Source organism: Grampus griseus, assembly GCF_964374135.1.
Source record: "Grampus griseus genome assembly, chromosome: 19".
NCBI lineage: Eukaryota > Metazoa > Chordata > Mammalia > Artiodactyla > Delphinidae > Grampus > Grampus griseus.
Genome location: NC_139013.1, coordinates 14,353,003 through 14,378,735, shown reverse-complemented (window position 1 = coordinate 14,378,735; position 25,733 = coordinate 14,353,003). Strand labels below are relative to the sequence as shown.

The 25,733-nt window shown below is 37.4% G+C and overlaps 1 protein-coding gene across 1 annotated transcript in view; it reads right to left on the bottom strand.

Annotated features, from left to right (window-relative positions):
• Nucleotides 1-25,733, bottom strand: part of LOC309837327 (uncharacterized protein) — a gene marked incomplete at its 3' end in the record, with an annotated part of 59,202 nt that overhangs the window by 13,492 nt on the left and 19,977 nt on the right. Inside the window, exon 3 of the mRNA XM_082677799.1 lies at nt 16,946-17,003. Within this exon, the coding sequence (XP_082533925.1) occupies nt 16,946-17,003 (58 nt within the window). The remainder of the gene's footprint in view (nt 1-16,945; nt 17,004-25,733) is intronic.

Sequence of the window (25,733 nt, the reverse complement as noted above, 5' to 3'; positions counted from 1 at the left end):
AAATCATAAGGATAAAGCTCTTGACATTGGTCTTGGCAATAATTTTTTAAATATGACATGAAAAGCATGAGCAATATAAGCAAAAATCAACAAGTGATGCTACATCAAACTAAAAAGCTTCTGCACAGCAAAAGGAACAGTCAACAAAATAAAAAGGTGATTTATGGAACAAGAGAAAATATTTGCAAATCATATATTTGATAAGGGGTTAACATCCAAAATAAAGAACTCATACAACTCAATAGCAAAAAAACCCAACTTGAGTAAAATTGGGCAGAGAAACTGAATAGACATTTTTCCAAAGAAGACATACAATTGGCCAACAGGTACATGAAAAAATGCTTGACATCACTAATCACCACGGAAATTCAAATCAACACCACAATGAGGTGTCACCTTACACCTGTTATAATGGCTATCATCAAAAAGACAAGAGATAAAATGTGTTGGAAAGGATGTGGAGAAAAGTGAACCCTTGTTCACTGTTGATGGGAATGTAAATTGATACAGCCACTATGGAAAACAGTACAGTACAGAAGTTCCTTAAAAAACTTAAAAATAGAATTACCATATAATCCAACAATCCCATTTCCAGGTATATGTCCAAAGGAAATGAGAACAGGAGTTTGAAGACATATATGCACTCCCATGTTCACTGCAACATTATTAACAGTAACCAAAATATGGAAACAATCAAGTGTCTGTCTGCAGATGAATGTATACAGAAGATGTGATATATATGTATACAATGGAATATTATTCTGCCATGAGAAAGATGGAATCCTGCAATTTGCAACTCCATGGATAGATCTTTAGGGCATTATGCTAAGTGAAGTAAGACGAAGAAAGACAATTACTCTATGATATCCCTTATATGTAGAATCCTGAAAAGTCAAAATTATAGAAATAGAGAACAGAATGGTGCTTGCCCAGGTCTAGGAGGTGGGGGTGATGGAAAGATGCTGGTCAACAGGTATAAACTTCCATTTATAAGATGAATAATTTCTGGGGATCTAATGTACAGCATGGTGACTATGGTTAACAATACAGTATTATATGCTGGAAACTTGCTAGAGAGTAGATCTTAAATGTTCTCGCCCTAAAAAAGAAATAATTATGTAAGGTGATGGAGGTTTTAAGCAACTACTGTGATAATAATTTTGCAGTATGTAAGTGTATCAATTCAACACGTTGTACACCTTAAACACAATGTTACATGTCAATTATATTTCAATAAAGCTAGAAAAGAAAATTTTTAAAGAAATGTAAAAAGAAAAAAAAAGAAACCAAAGGCAAAGTGTCAGGGTAAAAAAACACTGAAAGGACTTCCCCGGTGGGACAGTCGTTAAGAATCTGCTTGCCAATGCAGGGGACATGGGTTTGAGCCCTTGTCTGGGAAGATTCCACATGCCACGGAGCAACTAAGCCCGTGTGCCACAACTACTGAGCCTGCAATCTAGAGCCCACGAGCCACAACTACTGAAGCCCGCACACCTAGAGCCCGTGCTCTGCAACAAGAGAGGCCACAGCAATGAGAAGCCTGCACACCGCAATGAAGGGTAGCCCCCGCTCGCCACAACTAGAGAAAGCACAGCAACGAAGACCCAATGCAGCCAAAAATAAATATATAAATAAATTTATTTTTAAAAAAAAACACTGAAATGCACGGGATAGTTGGGACTTCCCCTTAAGTGGGATAAAGACCAAAATAAGCTCAGAAAAAGTACCTGGTGAGGAATTACGGCTGAGGAGAAAACACAATGCAGAAAGCTAGTCCTACTATAATGGTTTCATTAATCACATGAAAGGAGAAGAGCACATAAGATGAATTCTTGCTGACAGTGCCTCAGCCTCAGATTTCTCCTCAGGGAGTTGTATTTTCCTAAGTTGAATCAATAAAATAATTAATAAATTACAAAACCAACACCACAGATTTTGCAAGAAAATTGTAATCGCTCAAGAGTGACAGAATCCAAAAAGAAATCATTAAAATAAACTTGATGAAAATACTTTTTAAAAAATTTAGTAAATATGAAGCATAATCTTAATATGAGAAATCTAAAACTTATACACATAAATCCCCATAATTAAAAACTGATATTTTAAGTATAAATACTGAGTTAGACAAATAAGTTTAATGAAGAAAAATAAATTTAAAAAACAAACATACAAAATTAGGAATACTGAAACAAACTGAACTTCAATGAAATTAATAATTTAAAAAGAAATATGAAACGAAGACTGATCTCAAAATGAAAAAAAAAAGAAAAAGAAAAGAAAAGAAATCCAGAACAGTTGATACTGTAGCAAAGACTTTTACTCTTCTATCCCAATATTTCTCCCCATTTCCAAATTTTTGGCTGAGCATATGGCCTCCTGTGCCATTATCATTCTTCATCTCCTTTGAAGCTAGGTATTTTTATATAAGGTTCTGGACAGTAAGATGAAAGGAGTATTATGTGTAACTACTGGTAAGTGAGCTTAAAGGGAGGAGGTATACATTTTCTTCCCAGCTTCCTCCTTCCTATAGACTGTTAAGTAACTATGATGGCTAGGGCAAATATAGTCATTTGGGATAATGAGGTAGAGCCAAGTATTAGAGGATAATGAGGTAGACAAATGAAATAGAGGAATCCTGGTTCTCTCTGCCTTAGAGATACAGGACCAGCCCTGATTTGTTGGTACCTGAATTCCTACAGAGACTAATAAAATTCTGTCCTGTTTAAGCAACTGTTCTGGAAGATTTCTGTCACAGTCAATAATACTAGGTAAATCTATTAAGACAGATAAATGCTTATGGTAGGAAGAGAACATTTCAAAATGTTATCTTTGTGGCAGCCATAGAAATATGCTCCCAGATCCCCTTCAAGAGAACAAGCTGTGAGACACATAATTGGTGAACAAACTCCAGCCGCTCTATCTTTAGTTCTACTACTGTGTTCATGATGAGACCATGCTATTCTCAAGCCACCACTGGCTATTTTTCCAGCCAAAGGCTAAGCACAGTGAGGGTATTAGGGACTGGACCATTCTACCTGACATGGGACTCCTCTAATGGGAAAATTTTGGTCAGCAACTCCCCACTGGCCTGGATGAGAATTTCTCACAGCTGCATGAAGGTCTGAGATGGCAGAATAAAGAATCAGCAAGCTTAACGATCAAGAGATCAATAGAAACTATACAATCTGAAGATGAGGGGAAAAAAAGAGAGTGAAGAAAAATGAACACAGACTAGGAGAAATGTGAGACAGAAATAAGTACATCCACATACACATAATATGAGTACCAGAAGGAGAGGAAAGACAGAAGACTACTCAAAGAAATACTGGCTGAAAGCTTCTTAAATTTGATTTTTTAAAAACACTAGTATACATATCCAAGACACTCAATGAACCCTTAGCAGAATAAACACAAAGAGATACAAACACATGATACTCAAAATGCTGAAAGTAACAATACAGAGAAAACCTTAAAAGCTGCAAGAGGAAAACAATCCTTTATCTACAAGGCAGCCACAATAAAATTGACACCTGACCTCTCATTAGAAACAATGAAGGTCAAGGCAATGGGACAGCAATATCTCAAGTGCTGAAAGAAAAAACACTATCAACGAATAATCCTATAACTAGCAAAGTTACCTTCAAAAATGATTATACTCAGTGAAAGAAGCCAGACACAAAAGTCACATATTTTAGCATTCTATTCATATAAAATATCTGGAATAGATAAATACAGAGACTGAAGGCAGACTGGTGGTTGCCAGGAGCTGGGGGAGAGGGGAAGGGGGGAGTATATGCTTAATGGGTATGAGGTTTTATTTGGGGGTCATGAAAATGTTTTGTAACTAGATAGAGGGGTGGCTGTACAACATTGTGAAGGTACTAAATGTCACTGAATTGTTTGCTTCAAAATTATTAATTTTATGTAAATTTCACCTAAAAAAAAAGATGAAATATATTCCCAGAGAATTCATTGCTAGCAGACTGGCCTAACAAGAAATAATAAAGGAAAAAAAAAGAAATAATAAAGGAAGTTCCTGAGGCTGAAGGGAAGTGACACCAATCATTAAATCCTCATGAAAAAATGAAGAGTTCAAGTAAAGCACTAAGCAGAATACAGAACACACAGCAGGCTTGTCAATTTAATTTTATTGTCCTAGGCACTCTGTTCTATGTTTCTGGAGATGTGAACATTTGCAGATGAAACTTAATATGGCAACAATGAACAAAATGATGTGATATTCTTGTGCTATGGGTTAATTTTTTTTGCTTCTGGATGGATGTGCTTTGTCATCAGTAATATCTTCAGACCTTCCATGGCCTTATTTATACTGCCTTGGGCCTCTCACTGGCACTCATAGATTCCAAACATGTAACCAGTATACTAGTTTTGAAACGCTTTTTAATGTATGTTTCCTTATTCTTCATAACCTTTCTCCATTTTAGTTTTACTGAAAAAAGAAAGACAGAGGGGAAGATGACTGGGGGAAACCCTTTCCTCCCCCTTGGAGGCCTGGGATAGAGAAGAAAGGCCATGGAGGTAGGGACATAGGCAGTTAAATGTCTGCTCAGAACTTCCCACACTCCAGGGCATTAAGGTGAAGTAAGAAAGGTAGTGAATTAAGAGGGCAAAGTGACATGGTCAAATTGGGGGAACTTTAAGTAGCCTTTGTGTCCCATGTAGCATATATCCTGAGTAGGGAGTGATAGGACCCTTGCAGAAGGCAAGATGACCCCACAGACTATTGCACATGGAAGCCAGGGATTCTTTGGAGGTTATGACAGAGACTCAGAGTCTATGGAGACAAGATCCAAGGGAGGAAAGATGAAAGGAGGGGGCCCTTGGATCATGACTGAGCTGAAAAACGTACCACAAATTCATCAGCTACAGAATGCCCAGAAAAAGAAGCCAGCTAAACTAGATTCAGTGGATACCAGTCAGCACACATTCATGGAGAATCACAGAGGACCCTCTTCCTCCCAAAGCTATGAAGATTTTCTTCTATATCTCAGATACCACCTTAAGAGAGGACAGGGGTTTAGAGGGGAATCTGAATAACTGAATAATTATTCAAAGAAACAGTTTACTGATAGGACTAAGTTTTGAATCAGACTGCATCAAAACTAGCTTTTCTTTTCATGCTACTGATCAGAACTCATAAGAGATATGCGAACAAATTTTTAAAATAAAGAAACTATATTTTTAACATACATATCAGTGTAGTATGAGTAATTCTGTGACTCATACATATGAAGTCATTGAATAAAGTTAAGGGACAAAGGAATATGGACTATATGTATGATGTGAGGAGGTAAATGGCTTTCAGACAAGGTTCAAATCTCTAAAGAATTTACAATCACACAATTTACTTTAATAGAACAGTATTGGCCTTGGGCAAAATTCATCTTCATAGTTTAAGACATCTTGTCCAAAACAGCATTCACTGAGGATGTGTGATAGGTACAGAACTCCTGCTAAATAAAACAGGCTTTCAAGGAACTTATACCTTGGCTTCACCTTACCTTCTAACACCAGACTCAAGAAAATCTGCTTTCAATAAAGTTATGGTATCTGTTGTGTATACCTTAGTATAAATTAAATTAATGTATTAAATATCCAGGAAAAAAATATTCAAGTGTTTCCCCCAACCAGTTAACAGGATTAGTTTAACATTCAAAAATTGATGACTTTAAAGGAGGAGGATCAAGATGGTGGAGTAGGAGGACATGGAGCTCACCTCCCGCCATAAACACATCAAAAATATATCTACACACGGAACAATTCTCACAGAAAACCAACAGGAAGCTGACAGAAGGACTCCTATACCTAACCAAAGCTGCAAGAAAGATCTCCACAAAACTGGGTAGGATGAGGGAAAAAAGGCATCAGGTTGGGACCTGCACTCCTGGGAGGGATCTGTAAGGAAGACAAGGTCCACACAGGCAGACCCTCGCCCTGGGGAATGATCAGGTTGACTCACAATCTGGGCATCCCAGTTCTGGGGTCTTACATGGAGACAAGCCCCCTTGCCTAATGGGATCTGCTGAGACAGAAAGAAGGGCTAGAGAAACCTACATCCTACTAATGAGGTATGCTAGAGAAGCCTAGACCCTACTCATGAGGTGTGTGCATATGCTGGCTTGCTAACAATCAGCATGGAGAAAAGGTTGCACCGGCAGCAGCCACCTCACCGCACTTCCTAATCCTAAACAGTAAATGCCCCAGCCCTGCTCCCTCCACACCATAGCCTGGTGCGAGATCAGGGGAAAGATTTGTTTAGCTCCACAGAGGCAGACAGGGGGCGCCAGGGATGTAATCTGGATGGAGCCATGGAGCCACTGTCAGTGTGCACACGGGAGGGTGGGTCTAGCCAGGGGAGACACTGTCAGCACGCACATCAGGCAGCAGGTCTAGCTGGGCAGACATTGTCAGCACATCGTGTAGTGCCACAAGAATACATAGTGGCTAAGCGCTGAATCTCGGGCAGGTAGGTCCTGGGAGAGGGCTTGATCTAGCTATGCAGAAACAGCCCAGATGGCCTGGGGTGTGATCTGGAGGGAGCCACAGAGCTTCACTGTCAGCTTGCACACAGTGGTGGTGGCAGCTCTAGCAGTGGAGACTTTTGTCAATGTGTGCACAGGGGCAGCAGAACCAGCTACCACAGACAATGTCAGTGTGTGCACTGGGCAGTGCCACAAGAATGCATAATGGCTAAGTGCTGAATACTGGGCAGACAGGCCCTGGGCAGGAGTGCACAGCAGTTTGTTTCCCAGCGAGAGTGCTCCAGCCCCACCCATTCAACACAGCGACTTAGCACCAGACCTGGGGCAGACAGATCCTGGGAGAAGTCTGCCACAGAGGCAGCCCAGATCTCAATTCCTGCCCACCTCAATTCCTGCAGCGACAACACCCTGACACCCAGCTCCAGTCTACTCCACACCACAGCCCTGCACTAGATCTGGGAGGAACAAAACAGAGAAAAGAATGCGCCTTGTGCTGCTTCTGAGCAGAACCCTGGACACCTACACACGTGGCACATAGGTTTGCTATGAGCGCATGGGCCTCACTTGCTTCAGCATCCACCTTCTTTGGGGTAGGGCACGCACTGAAGGGCAACAGAGCCTGAGAAACCTGACCTTAGGACTTCTACTCCAACATTTGGGAAGCAGACCCTGCCCCCGACAGGGTGGTGACAGCCATGGAACAAAGAAGAGACCCCACCTCCCATCTAGCACAGGCTCTGGATACCAAAAGACCAACTATCAAGGGAATAACAGCCAACACACTCTGAAGAAAAACGTGGCTAACATCCACACCAAAACCAGCCCTCGCACCAAAAATGTTGGACACACACAGTCTACATAGGGACACTCCCACGTAAAAACACCCCTTCAAGAACACAGTAGATAACTGTTTCTCCTAAATTCACAGAAGCAGAGAAAGTTAAGTAAAATGAAAGAGCAGAGGAATTACTCCTAAAAAAAGAACAAGAGAAATCCCCTGAAAGAACAAATAATGAAGCAGACCTCACCAGTCTACTGGACGCCAAATCCCCAAAAAACGGGTAATAAAAATGCTACAGGAATTAAGAAAGATTATCAATAAAAATGAAGACCACTGTAACAAGGAGCTAGAAACTATGAAGGTGAACCAATCAAAATTAGACGATTCAATTGCCAGGATAAAAACCAATCTAGAGGCAATGAATAGCAGACTAAATGACACAGAAGAGTGAATAAGTGATCTGGAAGATAGAATAATGGAAATCACCCAATCAGAAAAGCAGACAGAAAGACAAATTTTTTTAAAAAAGAAAGAAATATGCAAGATCTATGGGATAATATAAAATGTGCCAAGCTATGCATAATAGGGGTTCCAGAAGGACAGGAGAGAGAAAAGGGGATCAAAAATGTATTTGAAGAAATCATGGCTGAAATATTCTCAAACCTAAAGATGGAAACAGATATCCAGGTACAGGAAGCACAGAGAGTCCCAAACAAGATGAACCCAATCAAACTCATGCCAAAATATATCATAACTAAAATGAGAAAAGTTAAAGAGAGGATTCTAAACGCAGCAAGAGAAAAACAGTCAGTTAGAGGGAACCCCCATAGGCTATCAGCTGATTTCTCTATAGAAACATTTCAGATCAGAAGGGAGTGACATGACATATTCAAAGTCCTGAAAGGAAAAAACCAGAAACCTAGGATACTCTACAGCAAGATTATCATTTAGAATAGGAGGAGAGATAAAGAATTTCTCAGACAAGCAGGGCTTCCCTAGTGGCACAGTAGTTAAGAATCCATCTGCCAATGCAGGGAACACGGGTTCAAGTCCTAGTCCGGGAAGATCCCACATGCCACAGAGCAACTAAGGCTATGCGCCACAACTACTGAGCCTGTGCTCTAGAGCATGTGAGCCACAACTACCGAGCCCATGTGCTGCAACTACTGAAGCCCGTGCGCCTAGAGCCTGTGCTCCGCAAAAAGAGAAGCCACCACAATGAGAAGCCTGCACACACCACGAAGAGTAGTCCCTGCTCGCTGCAACTAGAGAATGCCCATGCACAGCAATGAAGACCCAACACAGCCAAAAATAAAATAAATTTTAAAAAAAGAATTTCTCAGACAAGCAAAAATTATAGAATTCAGCAATAGTAAACCTACCCTAAAAGAAATATTGAAGGCTCTTCTCCAAATAGACAAGAAACAAGAATCTATAGGAAAGGGAAAATCACAATAAGAAAGGTAAATATATAACAAGATTGAAGACCACTTAAGCCAGTACATAGATTAAAAACAATCAAAAAAAATTTAAAGCAACATAACTACAATTAATAGCAAAAGGGTAAAACATAAATATGTAAAATAGGACATCAAAATCACAAAATGTGGGGGAGGTGTGAACTTGTATGACTATAAGTTTAACACAAGTAGAGATAGTCATGGGCCAACAAACTTGAACTCCACAGTCACCACAAATCAAAAACATAACAGATTCACAAAAAACAAAGATAGGAACTCAAGCATAAAACAAAAGAAAACCATCAAACCACAAAGGAAAAAAAAACAAAAAGAAGAAATGAACGAAGAACTGGAAAAACAACTGGAAAACAAGGTTTAAAATGGCAATAAGTATATACCTATCAGTAATTACTTTTAATATCAATAGACTAAATGCTCCAATCAAAAGACACAGGGTGGCAGATTGGATAAAAAAGAAAGAGCTACCATATGATCCAGCAATCCCACTCCTGGGTATATATCCAGGAAAAATGAAAACTCTAATTTGAAAAGATACATGCACCCCAATATTCATGGCAGCACTATTTATAATAGCCAAGACATGGAAATAACCCAAGTGCCCATCAAGAGACGAGTGCCTTAAGAAGATGTGGTATATATACACAATGGAATGTTAGTAGCCATAAAATGAATGAAATATTGCCATTTGCAGCAACATGGATGGACCTAGAGAATATTATACTTAGTGAAGTAAGTCAAAGACAAATATTATGATATCACTTATATATGGACTGTAAAGAATAATATAAATGAATCTATATACAAAACAGAAACAGATTCACAGACATAGAAAACAAACTTATGGTTACCAAAGGGGAGGGGGAGGGACAAATTCGGAGTATGAGATTAACTGATACAAAGTACTATACAAAAAACAGACAGGCAACAAGGATTTACTCTATGGCACAGGATATTATACTCAATATCTTGTATTTATATTTCAACATCTATAATTGAAAATAATCTGAACATATATATTTATAACTGAATCTCTCTGGCTGTACACCTGAAACTAACACAATACTGTAAATCAACTATACTTCGATTTTAAAAATTGATTACTTTAATTGACCAAATTAACAGAAAAAAGGAGAAACATTATTTGATCAAGATCACATATACGGGCTTCCCTGGTGGCGCAGTGGTTAGGAATCTGCCTGCCAATGCAGGGGACACGGGTTCAAGCCCTGGTCCAGGAATATCCCACATGCCGCGGGGCAACCAACCCCGTGGGTCACAGCTGCTGAGCCTGTGCTCTGGAGCCCGCGAGCCACAACTACTGAAGCCCGCGCACCTACAGCCCGTGCTCTGTAACAAGAGAAGCCACTGCAATGAGAAGCCCACGCACCACAACAAAGAGCAAAACCAGCCAAAATAAATAGATAAATTTATTTTTTAAAAAATCACATATACAAGAAAATTGTATGACAAAAGTCAATACCAATTCATGATAGACTCCCTTAGCAGGCTAGGAATAAAAGGAAATTTCCTTCATCTGTAAGAGTATTTACGAAAAAACTTTCATGGTATATCGTACTTACTGGTGGATCATTGAAAGTATACTCAAGACTGAGAATGAAACAAAGATGACTGCCACCACATCTATTCAGCATTATACTGAACATTTAGCAATTGAAGTAAAGCAAGAAAAAAGGGGGGGGGGGCATGAGAATTCAAAATGATGAAAAGTGTCTATTTGCAGATGATATATTTGTAAACATAATTCAGTTCAATTTGAAATAAAAACCTAAGCAGTTTTAATTGTGGAAATGGACTAATTCTAAAATTTCTAAGGAAATATATAAATCACTACAAATAGCTACAGCAGTGTTAAAGAAAAACAAAGATGGAGAGTTGTTTTCATTATCAGATACCAATATTTATAATAATAAAGACATGGTAATTAAGATAGAATGCTACTGACATAAGAAAAATAAAACAGTGGAAGAGGATGTAAAGTCAGAAATACATATATTAACATGAATATGTCTTGAAAACAATATGGAGTGAAAAAATGAGTTGCAGAACTGTCAGTCCATTATGTTCCCTATTATTTAAAAATCTAAAACAGAGAGCAACATTATATAATATTCATATATACAAATCAGTGTGGTAAAAACATAAAACCATGGACGCTTGATATACATAACATTCATGAAAGTGACTGACTCTGGGGACAGAGTATCTGTAATATTCTAGTTATTTTATTGAAAAAAATCTCAAAGCAAAAATGACAAAATATTAAATATGCTAATTCCAGGTATTGGGTATATGGCTGTTTATTCTATTTCTCCCTCTCTCTTCCTAGATTTTAAAATAATAATTTTTTTAAAAGATGAGAGAGATGGAAGCAAAAGCAGCTCTGTATTAGTTCAATTTTCTGTGTTCTCACTGATTTCAAGTTTATTCTCATCAATTCCTTCTTCTATTTTCTCACATTGTTTCTGATTTCTAGAACTATATTTTGTTCATTTTGTTTATATTTATTAACATATCATTATTATTCAGCCTGCAGGTTTTCTTCTGTACATTATTTTTTAGATGTTCTGTAACATAAATTTTTATGTCTTTCTTGATCTAAGTTGCTTATGCTAGTTTTAAAATTTCCATGTGGAAATGTTTTCTTTTTGAATTTTTATTATTAACTTCCTATGTAACTGCATTCTGGAACATGTACAGTTTGTACTTTTGAAATTTATTGAGTTTTATTCAGGCCTAATATATGGTCAGTTTTTTAGTTTTTCCATATCTAAAAAAAGGATATTAATTGTTTCCAGGCTATAAGCTATGATAATCAATTAGCTCTATCAAATTATTATTGGTAGTTATGTTCATTTTGTTGTCTGCTTTATGTGTCTATCATGAGCTAAGACAGACCAATAAAAGTTTCCTATTGATATGTTCCTTCTTATTTTTCACAGTATTCCTTATAGTAAATTTTCTGCAGTTTATTTGGTACAGAAGTAGTCCTAACCATTTATCTTTATTACCTAACGCACTTATCAGCATTTTAAAGCATCATTCTTTTTGTTTTTTTAAAGCTTACAGTCTTGGATGAATAGATAAAGATGTGGTACATATATACAATGGACTACTACTCAGCCGTAAAAAAGAATGAAATAATGCCATTTGCAGCAACATGGATGCAACTAGAGATTATCATACTAAGTGAAGTCAGAAAGAGAAAGACAAATACCATATGATATCACTTATATGTGGAATCTAAACTATGGCACAAATGAACTTATTTACCAAATAGAAACAGACTCACAGACACAGAGAAGAGGCTTGTGGTTGCCAAGTGGGAGGAGGGGGGGAGAGGGGTGGGCTGGGAGTTTGGGGTTAGCAGATGCAAACTATTACGCTTAGAATAGATAAACAACAAGGCCTACTACATAGCACAGGGAACTATATCCAATCTCCTGGGATAAACCATAATGGAAAAGAATATTAAAAAAAGAATGTATAGTTAAAAAAAATACAAATAAAAAAAAACAGCAAAAAAAAAAGAATGTATATATGTGTATAACAGAATCACTTTGCTATATAGCAGAGATTATCACAACACTGTAAATCAACTATACTTCAATAAAAAAATAAAGCTCACTGTCTTGAATTTTATAGTACCTGATATTAACAAATTGCCTTTTTTCTTTCTTTTAAACTGCATTGATATGGCTTTACTTAAACAATGTTTAAAATTTCTCTGGGTCAAAAGCTTCCCATCTATAAAATGAAAATGTTGGAATAAATATTCTCTTAAATTCTCTTTTAAGAGTTAATCATTCTCTATAGAAAAGGGCACAACTAGGAAAATGATGAGATTCTTTCATGAATCCTGGATTTTTTGACAGACTGTAAAAATATAGTCTTTTCTAATAGGAAATTTTGCTTTTCTAATTATCATATGTTTATTTACTACCTAGAATCCAGTTAGTAGTTTGCCATTGGTAGTTCACTATTTCAGGTAACATTACCTATTCCATATCAGGTTTTTGAGGAGATATAATATTCAGCAATTTTTGCTATTAACTTTCTTATCTTGATTAATGGCAACACTAACACCTTTTCTGAAAAATGGAACTGTAGCATAAGTTTGTTTTGTTTTTTTTGCGGTACGTGGGCCTCTCACTGTTGTGGCCTCTCCCGTTGCGGAGCACAGGCTCCGGACGCGCAGGCTCAGCAGCCATGGCTCACGGGCCCAGCCGCTCCGCGGCATGTGGGATCTTCCCGGACCAGGGCACAAACCCGTGTCCCCTGCATCGGCAGGCGGACTCTCAACCACTGCACCACCAGGGAAGCCCTGTAGCATTAAGTTTTGATTCCTACCTCTTCTTCAACACCTAGGTACAATGTGTCAACAAGTTCATTTACCTCAGTCTCACCAATACCTCCTAAATCTCAACTCTTCTATTTCCCCTATATGTTAAAGTAGTGGAACAGGAGAATGAAACAATTGAAACTTTTTTTCTGATAGCTCAGAGACTATTTGAGGGTCTCATAGTAGTTAAGGTTTTCATTATGAATATTAACTGCCACTGAAGAGAATGAGAAAATAATTCTTATTTGAGCCCTGGAGTTATGGTTTTTTATTCAATAAGTTACCAACTTACTAGGTGTGCCCAGCACTGGTTTAGAGCCTAAGGATATAGCTGTAAGACAGACATAAGTTCTGGTCCTCCTGGAACTTATATACTAGTTGAGGGAAACAAATGAAAACATAAACATGTAAATAGGTAAGATAGAATAAGATAGTGTAATTGGTTGATCTTATGTGTCAACCTGACTGGGTCGCAGGTTGCCCAGACATTTGGTTGAACATTACTCTGGGTGTGTCTGTGAGGGTATTTCTACTTGAGATTAACATTTGGGTCAGTAAAGTGAGTAAAGCAAATCATCCTCCCTAATATGGGTAGGCCTTATCCAATCAATCGAAGACCTGAATAGAACTTAGTAAGAGGGAGCTGTTTGAGTTGGGACTTTAGTCTTTTCTGGTAGCTTTACTAGCATGTTCAAAGTTCCCCAGGGATAAACTTTGTCTGTTCAAAGTGTGGAAAAAGCTAGTATCACTGAAAGACAGTGAATGAGGGAGGGTGTAGCAAAAGATAATGGCAAAGACATAGGAAGAAGGCATATCATGAAGGGTTTTGTAAAGGACAATAAGAAACCTGGATTTTATTCCAAGTGTAATGGGAAGCCATTAGATGATTTTAATCAGAGAAGTTAACACCTCAGGTTTTTAAATTATCACTTCTGTTGTTCTCTGGAGAATGGACTACAGATGGTTAAGAATGTATGCAGGGAGATTAACAGGCAGTTACTGAAGTACTTCCAGGTAAGAGATGATACGGCCTGGGTTACAAGAGCCATGGAAATGTTGACAAGTGATCAGATTTGAGATATGATGAAAAACGGGACTAATCTGATGATTATTTTAGAAAATCATTTTATTTGCATTTCATTAATCATGAGTGAGGCTGAGGTCATACAGGACTGTGGTTAAGTTTACAGGCTTCACAGTTACACCACCTGGGACTAAATCCTGATTCTACTACATCCTTTACCTATGACCTTGAGCAAATTTCTTAATCTTTCTATGCTTGTTTCTTAACTCCTGGAAAAAAATGAAGATTCTTTATGAAGTCTATATGAGGTAATCGATGTAAAACTTTAACAATAGAGATTAGTTTTTATTATTATTTACAATTTTTATCAGGCATTTGTTCTTACTTTTTCAACTGTGGATTTCTTTTTCATACCCTATATGCAGTTTTCTATTGGATTTTAATTTGGTTTGTAAATAGGTATTTAAACACCAGATTGGGTCTGCCATATGTATTACTAAGATTATTCAAGTTTTGCCAATTTACTTTATGGTGATTGTATCAATAGGAGAATATAATTTTTATGTATTCAAATTTAGTTGAGCTTCTTTTTTTTTACTGCCTATGAGTTTGATATTATGCCAAAAAACCAGCTAGTGACTGCAGAAAATGCACTCAAGATGGTTGTCTTGCAGTAATCAGAACTCTCATACACTGTTAAGAGTACAATTTTGGACAATCACTTTGGAAAACTGTTTGGCAGTATCAATAAGAGGTAATCTTAAACATAACTTATGACTCAGAAATTCTACTTTGGTAGAAAGAAATATGTACATATGTGCAACAAAAACCTACAAGAAAATTCATAGGAACAATATTTTAATTGTTCCCAAATAAAAACTACCTAAATGCCTATCAGTAATAGAATGGATACATAAAATTATGGTTTATTCACATTAATTAAATAATATACAGTAGTAAGGTTAAGTAAACTACTTACATGCAATGATTCAACATGAATCTGACAAACAAAATATTGAGCAAAAGAAGTCAGACACAAAGTATATAGGTTACATAAAGTTTAAAAATAGGCATAAATAATCTATAGTGATATAATCTGAACAGTGGTTACCCCTGGGGTGAGGGTAATAACTGGGAAAGGTGCAGGAGTCTAATGGGTGTTAGTGTAATATTCCATTTCTTGATCCAGTGCGTATGCTGGTTAAACATGTATTCACTTTGAAAATTAACTGAGGAAAAAACTAGAGATCAGAGAAGCTGCTAGATAGGGGCACCTGGTCAAAGAAAGGCATATCTCAGTATGGCAAAGCTTTGAGCTAAGGCTGAAAAGGCAGTAAAGTGAGATTTGTTCAGTAGCTAAGAGTGCAGGATAAATCTGAAAGAGAAAGATTCCAAAAGAAGTCTGAAGAAAAAGGATCAAGTTCTGAGGAAAAGGAAATGTCCTTGAAGAGGAGACAGGCATTACTTATTCTAAGAGTAAAATGAAGAAGAAATAAGGAACCATGGATTCAATTCATTAAAACCACAAGCATTTACAAAAACCACATATACCAGGCATTGTTCTAGGGGCTGGAGATACAGCAGTAAACCAAATAAAGCATACTCTTTGTTCACATTCTAGTGGACTAAAATTATAAGAATTTACCATAAATGATTACTTCAGATTGTGGCTGAATCTCAGCAAACACACATGGAAAAAGATAATTATACAGGGTCATTTGAAAGACACATCCCATCTATTTCTTCAGATATTCTAGTTTTTTTAAAAATAAGGTATGAAAGCATAGAATAATGTAAAATGCATTAATCTTAAGTGTACAAACTGAGACATTTTTATACATTTATGTATTTGTGTACCTACCACTCAGGTCAAAATACAGAGCATTTTCAGCATACTAGAAGGTTCCCTCATGTCCCTTCCCAGTAAATACCCCTTCAGGGGTAACCACTATTTTCTATCACTGAGATTAGTTTTCTAACTTCATATATATGGAATCACATAGAATGTATTCTCATTTCTGACTTCTCTTATGACACATGTTTGTGAGATTATCTATGTTGTTATAAGTAGCAGTAATCTGCTTTGGGGAGTGTGTGTGTGTGTGTGTGTGTGTGTGTGTGTGTGTGTGTGTGTTTATGTGTATAGTGTCCAATTGCATGAAATACTATAACTTATTCCATTTTCTGTTGATGTTGATTTGCGTTCTTTCCAATGCTGGGCTATTTTGACATATATTCTTTGCCTTATCCTCGATCAAAACAGACCATCAGTGGGGAGTTCCCTGGTAGTCTAGTGGTTAGGATTCAGCACTTTCACTGCCATGGCCCGGATTTAACCCCTGGTTGGGGAACTGAGATTCTGCAAGCCATGTGGCATGGCCAAGACTTTAAAATTATTAAAAAAAAAACAAAAAAACAAAACCACTAGAAAATCTGGGTTTACCAACTATGGGAAGTCTCACTACAATGTATTCATTGACCTAGGTGCCAATGAAAAACTTACTTCTGCTAATAAATGTTCATTTTTATCCTTATGGACAATGCAAATTATGTAATGAATTTCTGCCCTTGTTTACCTATTATAATGAAATTCAAAATTGAAGCCCAACTTTAATCTCTCTGAATGAAAGCATTTCTGCATAATCATATTTCCTGGTCTTAATCTTCCAACTCTGTTTCCTCTGAAAATATATTTTATCTGTATAGGATTTTCCAATTTAGTGTATGGATTACTGCAATTCCCTTAAACTGCACTGTAAAATAAGGCAGGGAACAAATATACTACTTAAAATTTACCTGCAACTCAGTCATTTCCTTTTCTTTCTGGGAGTGGACTGCGCCTGAGAAGGCAGAGCTGGAGAAGAGAATAAAAGCCATTAAACAAGGTTTGTTTTGCAGTTTCAGAAATCTGCACCCACAAGGTAGATTAAAGGTCACTCTATAGCAAAATGATACTTAGAGCCATCAGAAAGGCCAAGAATATACATTCCCCAGGTATAAAGATGACTACTACATCATGTGGAGCTTATGCATATGGTGAACAGGAATAGGAGTACACGTGTAGGAGATGCCCCATGAATTTATCAATAGCTCTGTATCAGAGAATAAACAGTTCATGTGGAGCAGAAAGATATACAGCTTCACGAAAGCACATCACCAAGAAAATTATGAAACTGACAACACACCTAAGGTATTTTAATGTATTGAGGCTTTTAAAAGAAATATTTTAACTACAAACTAAATGGGAATTTAACTAAAATGGTGACGATTTTATATTTTGAGAAAAGAGTCAGGAGAAGTTTGTGTGTGTGAGTGATGTGTATCAGAGGTACTGGTGGTGGTAGGAACGTTTAATTCTTATTTTCCATAGTATAAAAAAATCTAAATCTGAAAAGTGTCAAATAATAGCAGGATAAACATATGATTTGGAAAAACGGAGTAAACGAAAGAAGGCACAGTTAAGGGTTGAAAGTGATTCTTTCTGGGGACAGGAATTAGAGATGGGGAGAAAAAAGGATCAGGGTATAGTTTTTCTTATTCTTATTACAAGTCTAGTAGCAGTATTTGATTTTTTAAAAAACAATTAACATATTATTTTGCCCAAATACAAACTGAATCATAAAACAATGTACTATGTACGATTAATAATATTATGTATTATGTAATATTCATAATATAATGTACATGCTTATAAGCATGGGGTAAATAATGCATGATTATAAGTATAATATAGTATGTACTATCAACAGGTTAATGCAGGGGTCCCCACATCCCCGGCGGTCTGCGGCCTGTTAGGAACCGGGCCACACAGCAGGAGGTGCGTAGCGCCAGAGCAAGGCACTCCCCATCGCTAGCAGCATCGCCTGAACCATCGCTCGCTGGCATTACGGCCTGAATCATGCCCCCCCCCCCCCGCCACAGTGGAAAACCTGTCTTCCATGAAACTGGTCCCTGGTGCCAAAAAGGTTGGGGACCTCTGGGTTAACATACACTCTTATAAGCATGGGGTAATTAATTAATGCACGGTTATACATATAATGTATTATGTGTGGCAGCGGTTCCCAACCTTTCTGGCACCAAGGACCGGTTCTGTGGAAGAAAATTTTTCCACGGATGGTGGCGGGGGGGATGGTTCAGGCGGTAATGCGAGCAGTGGGGAGTGGTAGATGAAGCTTTGCTTGCTTGCCCACCGCTCACCTCCTGCTGTGCGGCCTGGTTCCTAACAGGCCACAGACCAGTACCGGTCCGTAGCCCGGGGGTTGGGGATCCCTGATTTATGATATGATATATATGCAATTCCAGGACACCAAAATCAAACAACTCTCATATCAACATAATGAGGTCTATATTATGGACAATGCTCAGAAATTTGTGGATCAAATCATAGTTTTATACCCATTTTAGTACCACTAAAATACTTTGAAAAATGATCCGCATCAGTATTATAAATTCATTAAGAAGCTAAACAGCATTAACCTTTTAAGTTAAAGACTGGGAGTTAGGGGGACTTCCCTGGTGGCACAGTGGTTAATTATCCGCCTGCCAATGAAGGGGACATGGGTTCGATCCCTGGTCTGGGAAGATCCCACATGCTGTGGAGCAACTAAGCCCCTGCACCACAAGTACGGAAGCCCGCACACCTAGAGCCCGTGCTCCTCAACAAGAGAAGCCACCACAATGAGAAGGCTGTGCACCACAACAAAAAGTAGCCCCCACTTGCCTCAACCAGAGAAAGCCTCGAGCAACAACAAAGACCCAATGCAGCCAATAAATAAATAAATAAAAATACCTTAAGAAAAAAAAAAAAAGACTGGGAGTTAAAACTCCCCTTAATGATATGCTACAACTGGATATAGCAACATGATTTATTATTATTCTATCAATAATTCTACTCCTATTTATTATATTCCAACTAAAAATTTCAAAATATATTATTCAAACCCAGAGTTGAGGTCTACCAAAATACAAAAACAACCTACCCCTTGAGAAACAAAATGAACGAAATCTATTTGCCTCTTTCATTATCCCAACAATAATAGGACGTCCTATCATTATCTTAATTATCATATTCCCGAGCATTTTACTCCCAACACCTAATCAATAATCGTATAATTTCTATTCAACAATGACTAGTTCAGCTAACACTGAAACAAATAATAGTTATTCACAACCACAAAGGACAAACCTGAGCACTAATACTAATATCACTCATCTTATTTATTGGATCAACAAATCTATTAGGGGGCTTCCCTGGTGGCGCAGTGGTTGAGAGTCCGCCTGCCGATGCAGGAGACAAGGGTTCGTGCCCCAGTCAGGGAAGGTCCCACATGCCGCGGAGCGGCTGGGCCCGTGAGACATGGCCGCTGAGCCTGCGCGTCCGGAGCCTGTGCTCCGCAACTGGAGAGGCCACAACAGTGAGAGGCCGGTACCGCAAAAGAAAACAAACAAACAAAAAAAACAAATCTATTAGGACTATTACCACATTCATTTACACCTACTACACAACTCAATAAATCTAGGAATAGCAATTCCCCTAAGGGCAGGAACTGTAATTACAGGCTTTTGTCATAAAACAAAAGCATCCTTAGCTCATTTTCTACCACAAGGAGCACCAGTTCCTCTTATTCCTATACTAGTAATCATCGAAACTATTAACTTATTCATTCTCAACCAATAGCTTTAGCGGTACAATCAACAGCTAACATCACAGCAGCACATCTATTATTCATTTAATTGGAGGAGTGACTCTAGCATTGCTGAATATTAGCACCACCACAGCCCTCATTACATTTATTATCCTTGTATTACTTACTATCCTCGAAATCACCATTGCCATAATTCAAACTTATGCATTTACCTTACTAGTAAGTCTTTATCTACATGACAATACACAACGACCCACCAAACCTATGCATATCACATAGTAAATCCCAGTCCCTGACCCCTTATAGGAGCTCTCTCAGCCCTTCTAATAATATCAGGCCTAATTACATGATTTCACTTCAATTCAACATTATTATCACTAGGCCTTAACAACGTATTAATGATGATGAGACATCATCCGGGAAATCATTTCCCAAGGCCATTATACATCAGTTGTTCAAAAAGGACTTCGATATGGAATAATCTTATTATTTCAGAAGTCGTCTTTTTTACTGGCTTTTTTTGAGCCTTCTGTCACTCAAGCCTTACCCCTACACCTGAACTAGGTGGATGCTTACCACCAACAGGCATCCATTCCCTAAATCCATTAGAAGTAACACTTCTTAATACCTCTGCATTAAAGGTATCCATTACCTGAGCCCACCACAGCCTCATAGAAGGAAACTGCAAACACATACTCTACGCTCTTATTACAATTGCCCTAGGCTTTCATTTTACAAGTCTACAGGCCTTAGAATACTATGAAACATCCTTTACAATTTCAAATGGATCAACTTTCTTCATAGCTACAGTACTCCACAGACTACATGTAATTATGGCTCTACTTTCCTTATCATTTTCTTCTTACATCAATTAAAATATCACTTCTCATCTAACCATCATTTTGGCTTCGAAGCTGCTGCCTGATATTGACATTTTGTAGATGTAGTATGACTATTCCTTTACATATTCATTTATTGATGAGGATCTTATTCTTTTAGTATTAAACAGTACAGTTGACTTCCAATCAATTAGTTTCAGTATAATCCCAAAAAGAATAATAAATCTAATACTGACATTAATTACAAACATAGCACTAGCCTAACTAATTGTATTAATTGCATTCTGACTTCCCCAATTAAATATTTACACAGAAAAAAACAAGTTCTTATGAATGTGGGTTTGACCCTATAGGACCAACACATGTACCATTTTCCATAAAATTTTTCTTAGTAGCCATTACATTCCTTCTTTTCAACTTAGAAATTGCTCTCCTTTTACCCTTACCCTGAGCATCTCAGACAAATAATCTGAAAACAACACTCATTATAGCTTTATTCCTAATTTTATTACAAGCAACAGCCTAGCCTAACCAAAAAGGACTAGAATGAACTGAATATGGTAGTCAGTTTAAACTAAATTATTTTTACTTGTTAGATTATGATTAAGTTCATTACCAAGTGCCTTTAGTTTATATAAATATTATTATAGCATTCATAGTATCTCTTGTAGGATTATTAATATATCGATCTCACCTAATATCTTCACTATTACGCCTATAAGGCATAATACTATCACTATTCATTATAGCAACCCTGATCATTCTAAATACACATTCTACCCTAGCCAGCATAATGCCAATTGTTCTGCTAGTATTCACAGCTTTCAAAGCCGCACTTGGACTGTCCTTACTAGTAAGAGTATCAAACATATACGGCACTGATTATGTACAAAATCTTAATCTCCTCCAATGTTAAAAATTATTATTCCTACAATTATACTAACACCACTAACATGACTATCAAAGAACAGCATAATCTGAATTAATACCAGTCCACAGCTTATTAATTAGTCTCATGAGTCTTTTCTTCTTAATCAATTTAATGACAATAGCCTCAACTTTTCACTAATTTTTTTTCCAACTCCTTATCAGCACCATTATTAATTTTAACATGATTCTTTCCATTAATACTAATAGCCAGCCAAGTTCACCTATTCAAACAATCATTAACTCAAAAAGTTATATATTACCATGCTAATTATATTACAAATATTCCTAATTATAACACTCACTGCCATAGAATTAATCTTATTTTATATTTTATTTGAAGCAACACTAGTCCCGACACTTATCATTACCCAGTGGGGTAATCAAACTGAACGACTTAATGCAGGAGTTTATTTCTTATTTTATACACTAGTAGGATCGCTTCCACTCTTAGTAGCACTAGTACATATTCAAAATATCACAGGCTCACTAAATTTTCTAATACTTCAATATTGAACACAAGCAATATCCATCTCCTTATCCAACATTTTCATATGACTAGCCTGTATAATAGGCTTTATAGTAAAATACTCCTTACAGCCTTCACCTTTGATTACCTAAAGCATATGTAGAAGCCCCCATTGCAGGATCCATAGTCCTTGCAGCCATACTACTAAAACTCGGAGGCTATGGTATACTATGAATTACAACAATACTAAACCCATTAACAGATTTCATAGCACACCCTTTTCTCATATTCTCCTTATGAGGAATAATCATAACGAGTTCAATTTGTTTACACCAAACAGACTTGAAGTCACTTATCACATATTATTCTGTCCATCACATAGCACTTGTTTTCGTAGCCATTCTTATCCAAACACCTTGAAGTTATATAGGAGCCACTGCTCTAATAATTGCCCATGGCCTCACATCATTCATATCATTCTGCCTCACAAATTCAAATTACTAACAAATTTACAGCCGAATGATAATTCTAGCCAGAGGTCTACAAACATTCCTCCCATTAATAGCAACGGTGATGACTACTAGCAAGCCTAACAAACCTAGCTCTACCTCCAACTATTAAGCTAATTGGAGAACTATTTGTAGTAGTATCATCCTTCTCATGATCAAATGTCACCATTATCCTAATAGGAATTACTATAGTAATTACTGCCTTATACTCTCTATATATGTTAATCATAGCAAAAGGCAAATATACAAACTCTATCAATAATATTAAGCCATCATCCATACGAGAAAATGCTCTCATAACTCTTCACATTTTACCTCTCTTACTCCTATCGTTAAGTCCCAAAACCATTTTATGGCCCTTGTACTGTAAATATAGTTTTAAAAAACACTAGATTGTGAATCTAGTAACGGAAGACTAAACCTTCTTGTTTACCAAAAAAGTATGCAAGAACTGCTAATTCATGCCTCCATATCTAATAGTATGGCTTTTTCAAGCTTTTAAAGGATAGTATTGATCCATTGGTCTTAGGAACCAAAAAGCTGGTGCAACTCAAAACAGAAGTAATACACTTATTTACCTCTTTCACACTAGTTACACTAGTTATACTAACAATACCAATCATAATAACAAATACCAACATCTACAAAAGTAACATATATCGATCCTATGTAAAAACCACTATTTCATATGCTTTTATCACCAGCTTAATTCCAACAATAATATTCATTCACACAGGACAAGAAAGAATTATCTCAAGCTGACACTGAATTACTATCCAAACCCTTAAATTATCACTTAGCTTCAAACAGACTCCTTCTCAATAATATCTGTGCCAGTAGCATTATCTGTCACGTGATCTATTATAGAATTTTCAATCTGATATATGCACTCAGATCCTAACATCAATCGATTCTTTAAATACTCCTTTTTCTTACCACAATACTAATTCTTATCACTGCTAACAATCTTTTCCAGCTTTTCATTGGATCAGAAGGAGTTGGAATTATATCTTTTCTACTTATCGGGTGACAACATGGATGAGCAGAGGCAAATACAGCCGCTCTCCAACCAGTTTTATATAATCGCATTGGAGATATTGGATTTATTATTATCAGTAGCATGATTCCCATTTAACTTAAATGCATGAGACCTACAATAAATATTTATACTTAATCTAAGTCACCCAAACCTGCCTCTAACAGGACTTGTATTGGCCACAACTGAAAAATCCGCCCAATTTGGCATCACAAATGACTTCCCCCAGCAATAGAAGGCCCTACCCCCATCTCAGCCCTATTCCACTCAAGAATAGTTGTAGCAGGTATTTTTTTTATAGTTGTTTTCTTTTTTTTTTTTGGCTGTGTTGGGTCTTCGTTTCTGTGCGAGGGCTTTCTCTAGTGGTGGCAGGCGGTGGCCACTCTTCATCGCGGTGCACGGGCCTCTCACTATCGCGGCCTCTCTTGTTGCGGAGCACAGGCTCCAGACGTGCAGGCTCAGTAGTTATGGCTCACGGGCCTAGTTGCTCCACGGCATGTGGGATCTTCCCAGACCAGGGCTCGAACCCGTGTCCCCTGCATTAGCAGGCAGATTCTCAACCACTGCGCCACCAGGTACTTTTCTACTTATCTGCTTTTACCCTTTAACAGAGAATAATAAATTTACCCAAACAATAATATTATGTATCGGAGCAATTACCACATTATTTACAGCAGTATGCACTTTTACCCAAAATGACATTTAAAAATTGTTGCCATCTCTACTTCATGCCAATTAGGCCTTATAATAGTAACAACCAGTATTAACCAGCCTTACCTAGCATTTCTCCATATTTGCATACATGCCTTTTTCAAGGCCATACTATTTACATGCTCTAGATCCATTATTCATAGCCTAAATGATGAGCAAGACATTCAGTAGACAGGTTTATTTAAAGCAATACCTTTTACCACAACAGCCCTCATTATTGAAGTCTCGCACTAACAGGAATACACTTCCTCACAGGATTCTACTCGACCTAATCATCAAAATCGCTAACATGTCATATACCAATACCCGAGCCCTACTAATAACTCTCGTCGCCACATCCCTTACAATTGTCTATATCACTCACATTACTCTCTTGCACTATTAGGACAAACTTTTCCACTTTAATTCTAATTAATGAAAACAACCCACTCCTAATCAATTCTATTAAATGTTTACTAACTGGAAGTATTTTTGCTGGATTTCTTATCTCCAACAATATTCCAACAACAATTCCACAAATAACTATACCTTATTATTTGAAACTAACTGCCCTTGCTGTAACCATCTGGCACTGAAATCAACCTCACCACACAAAACTTAAAATTTAAGTACCCTTCAAATTTCTTCAAATTTTCCAACCCCCTAGGGTATTTCTCCATTATTATACACAACTTCCCACCATACTTAAATTTATCAGCAAGCCAAAAATCACATCAGCCTTCCTAGATTTAATCTGACTAGAAAGTATCTACCCAAAACTACTTCCCTTATTCAAATAAAAATTTCTATGCTAGTATCAGACCAAAAAGGCCTAATCAAACTATATTTTCTTTCATTCCTCATTACCCTCACCCTAAGCATAATTCCGTTCAATTACCACGAGTAACCTCTATAATAACCACAACACCAATAAGCAATGATCAACGGGTAACAATTACTAATCAAGTACCAGAGCTATACAATGTCGCAATTCCTATAGCCGCTTCACTAAAAAAAAAACCCAGAATCACCCGTATCATAAATTACCCAATCCCCTAGTCCATTAAACTTAAATACAATCTCCACTTCTTCATCCTTTAAAACAGGGGTCCGCAACCCCCGGGCCACAGACTGGTACTGGTCCACGGCCTGTTAGGGACAGGGCAGCACGGCAGGCGGTGAGTAGTAAGCAAGCGAGGGAAACTTCATCTGCTCCTCCCCATCGCTCGCATTACAACCTGAACCATCCCCCACCCCCCTACCCCCCGACCATTTTTTCATAGAAGAAAAAAATGTCTTCTATGAAACTGGTACCTGGTGCCAAAAAGGTTGGGGACCACTGCTTTAAAACATAGAATACTATTGAAAATTCTATCAACCCTGAAAGAAATATACCTAGAACGGTCTTACTAGAAACTCAAACTTCAGGATACTGCTCAGTAGCCATAGCTGTCATATAACCAAATACT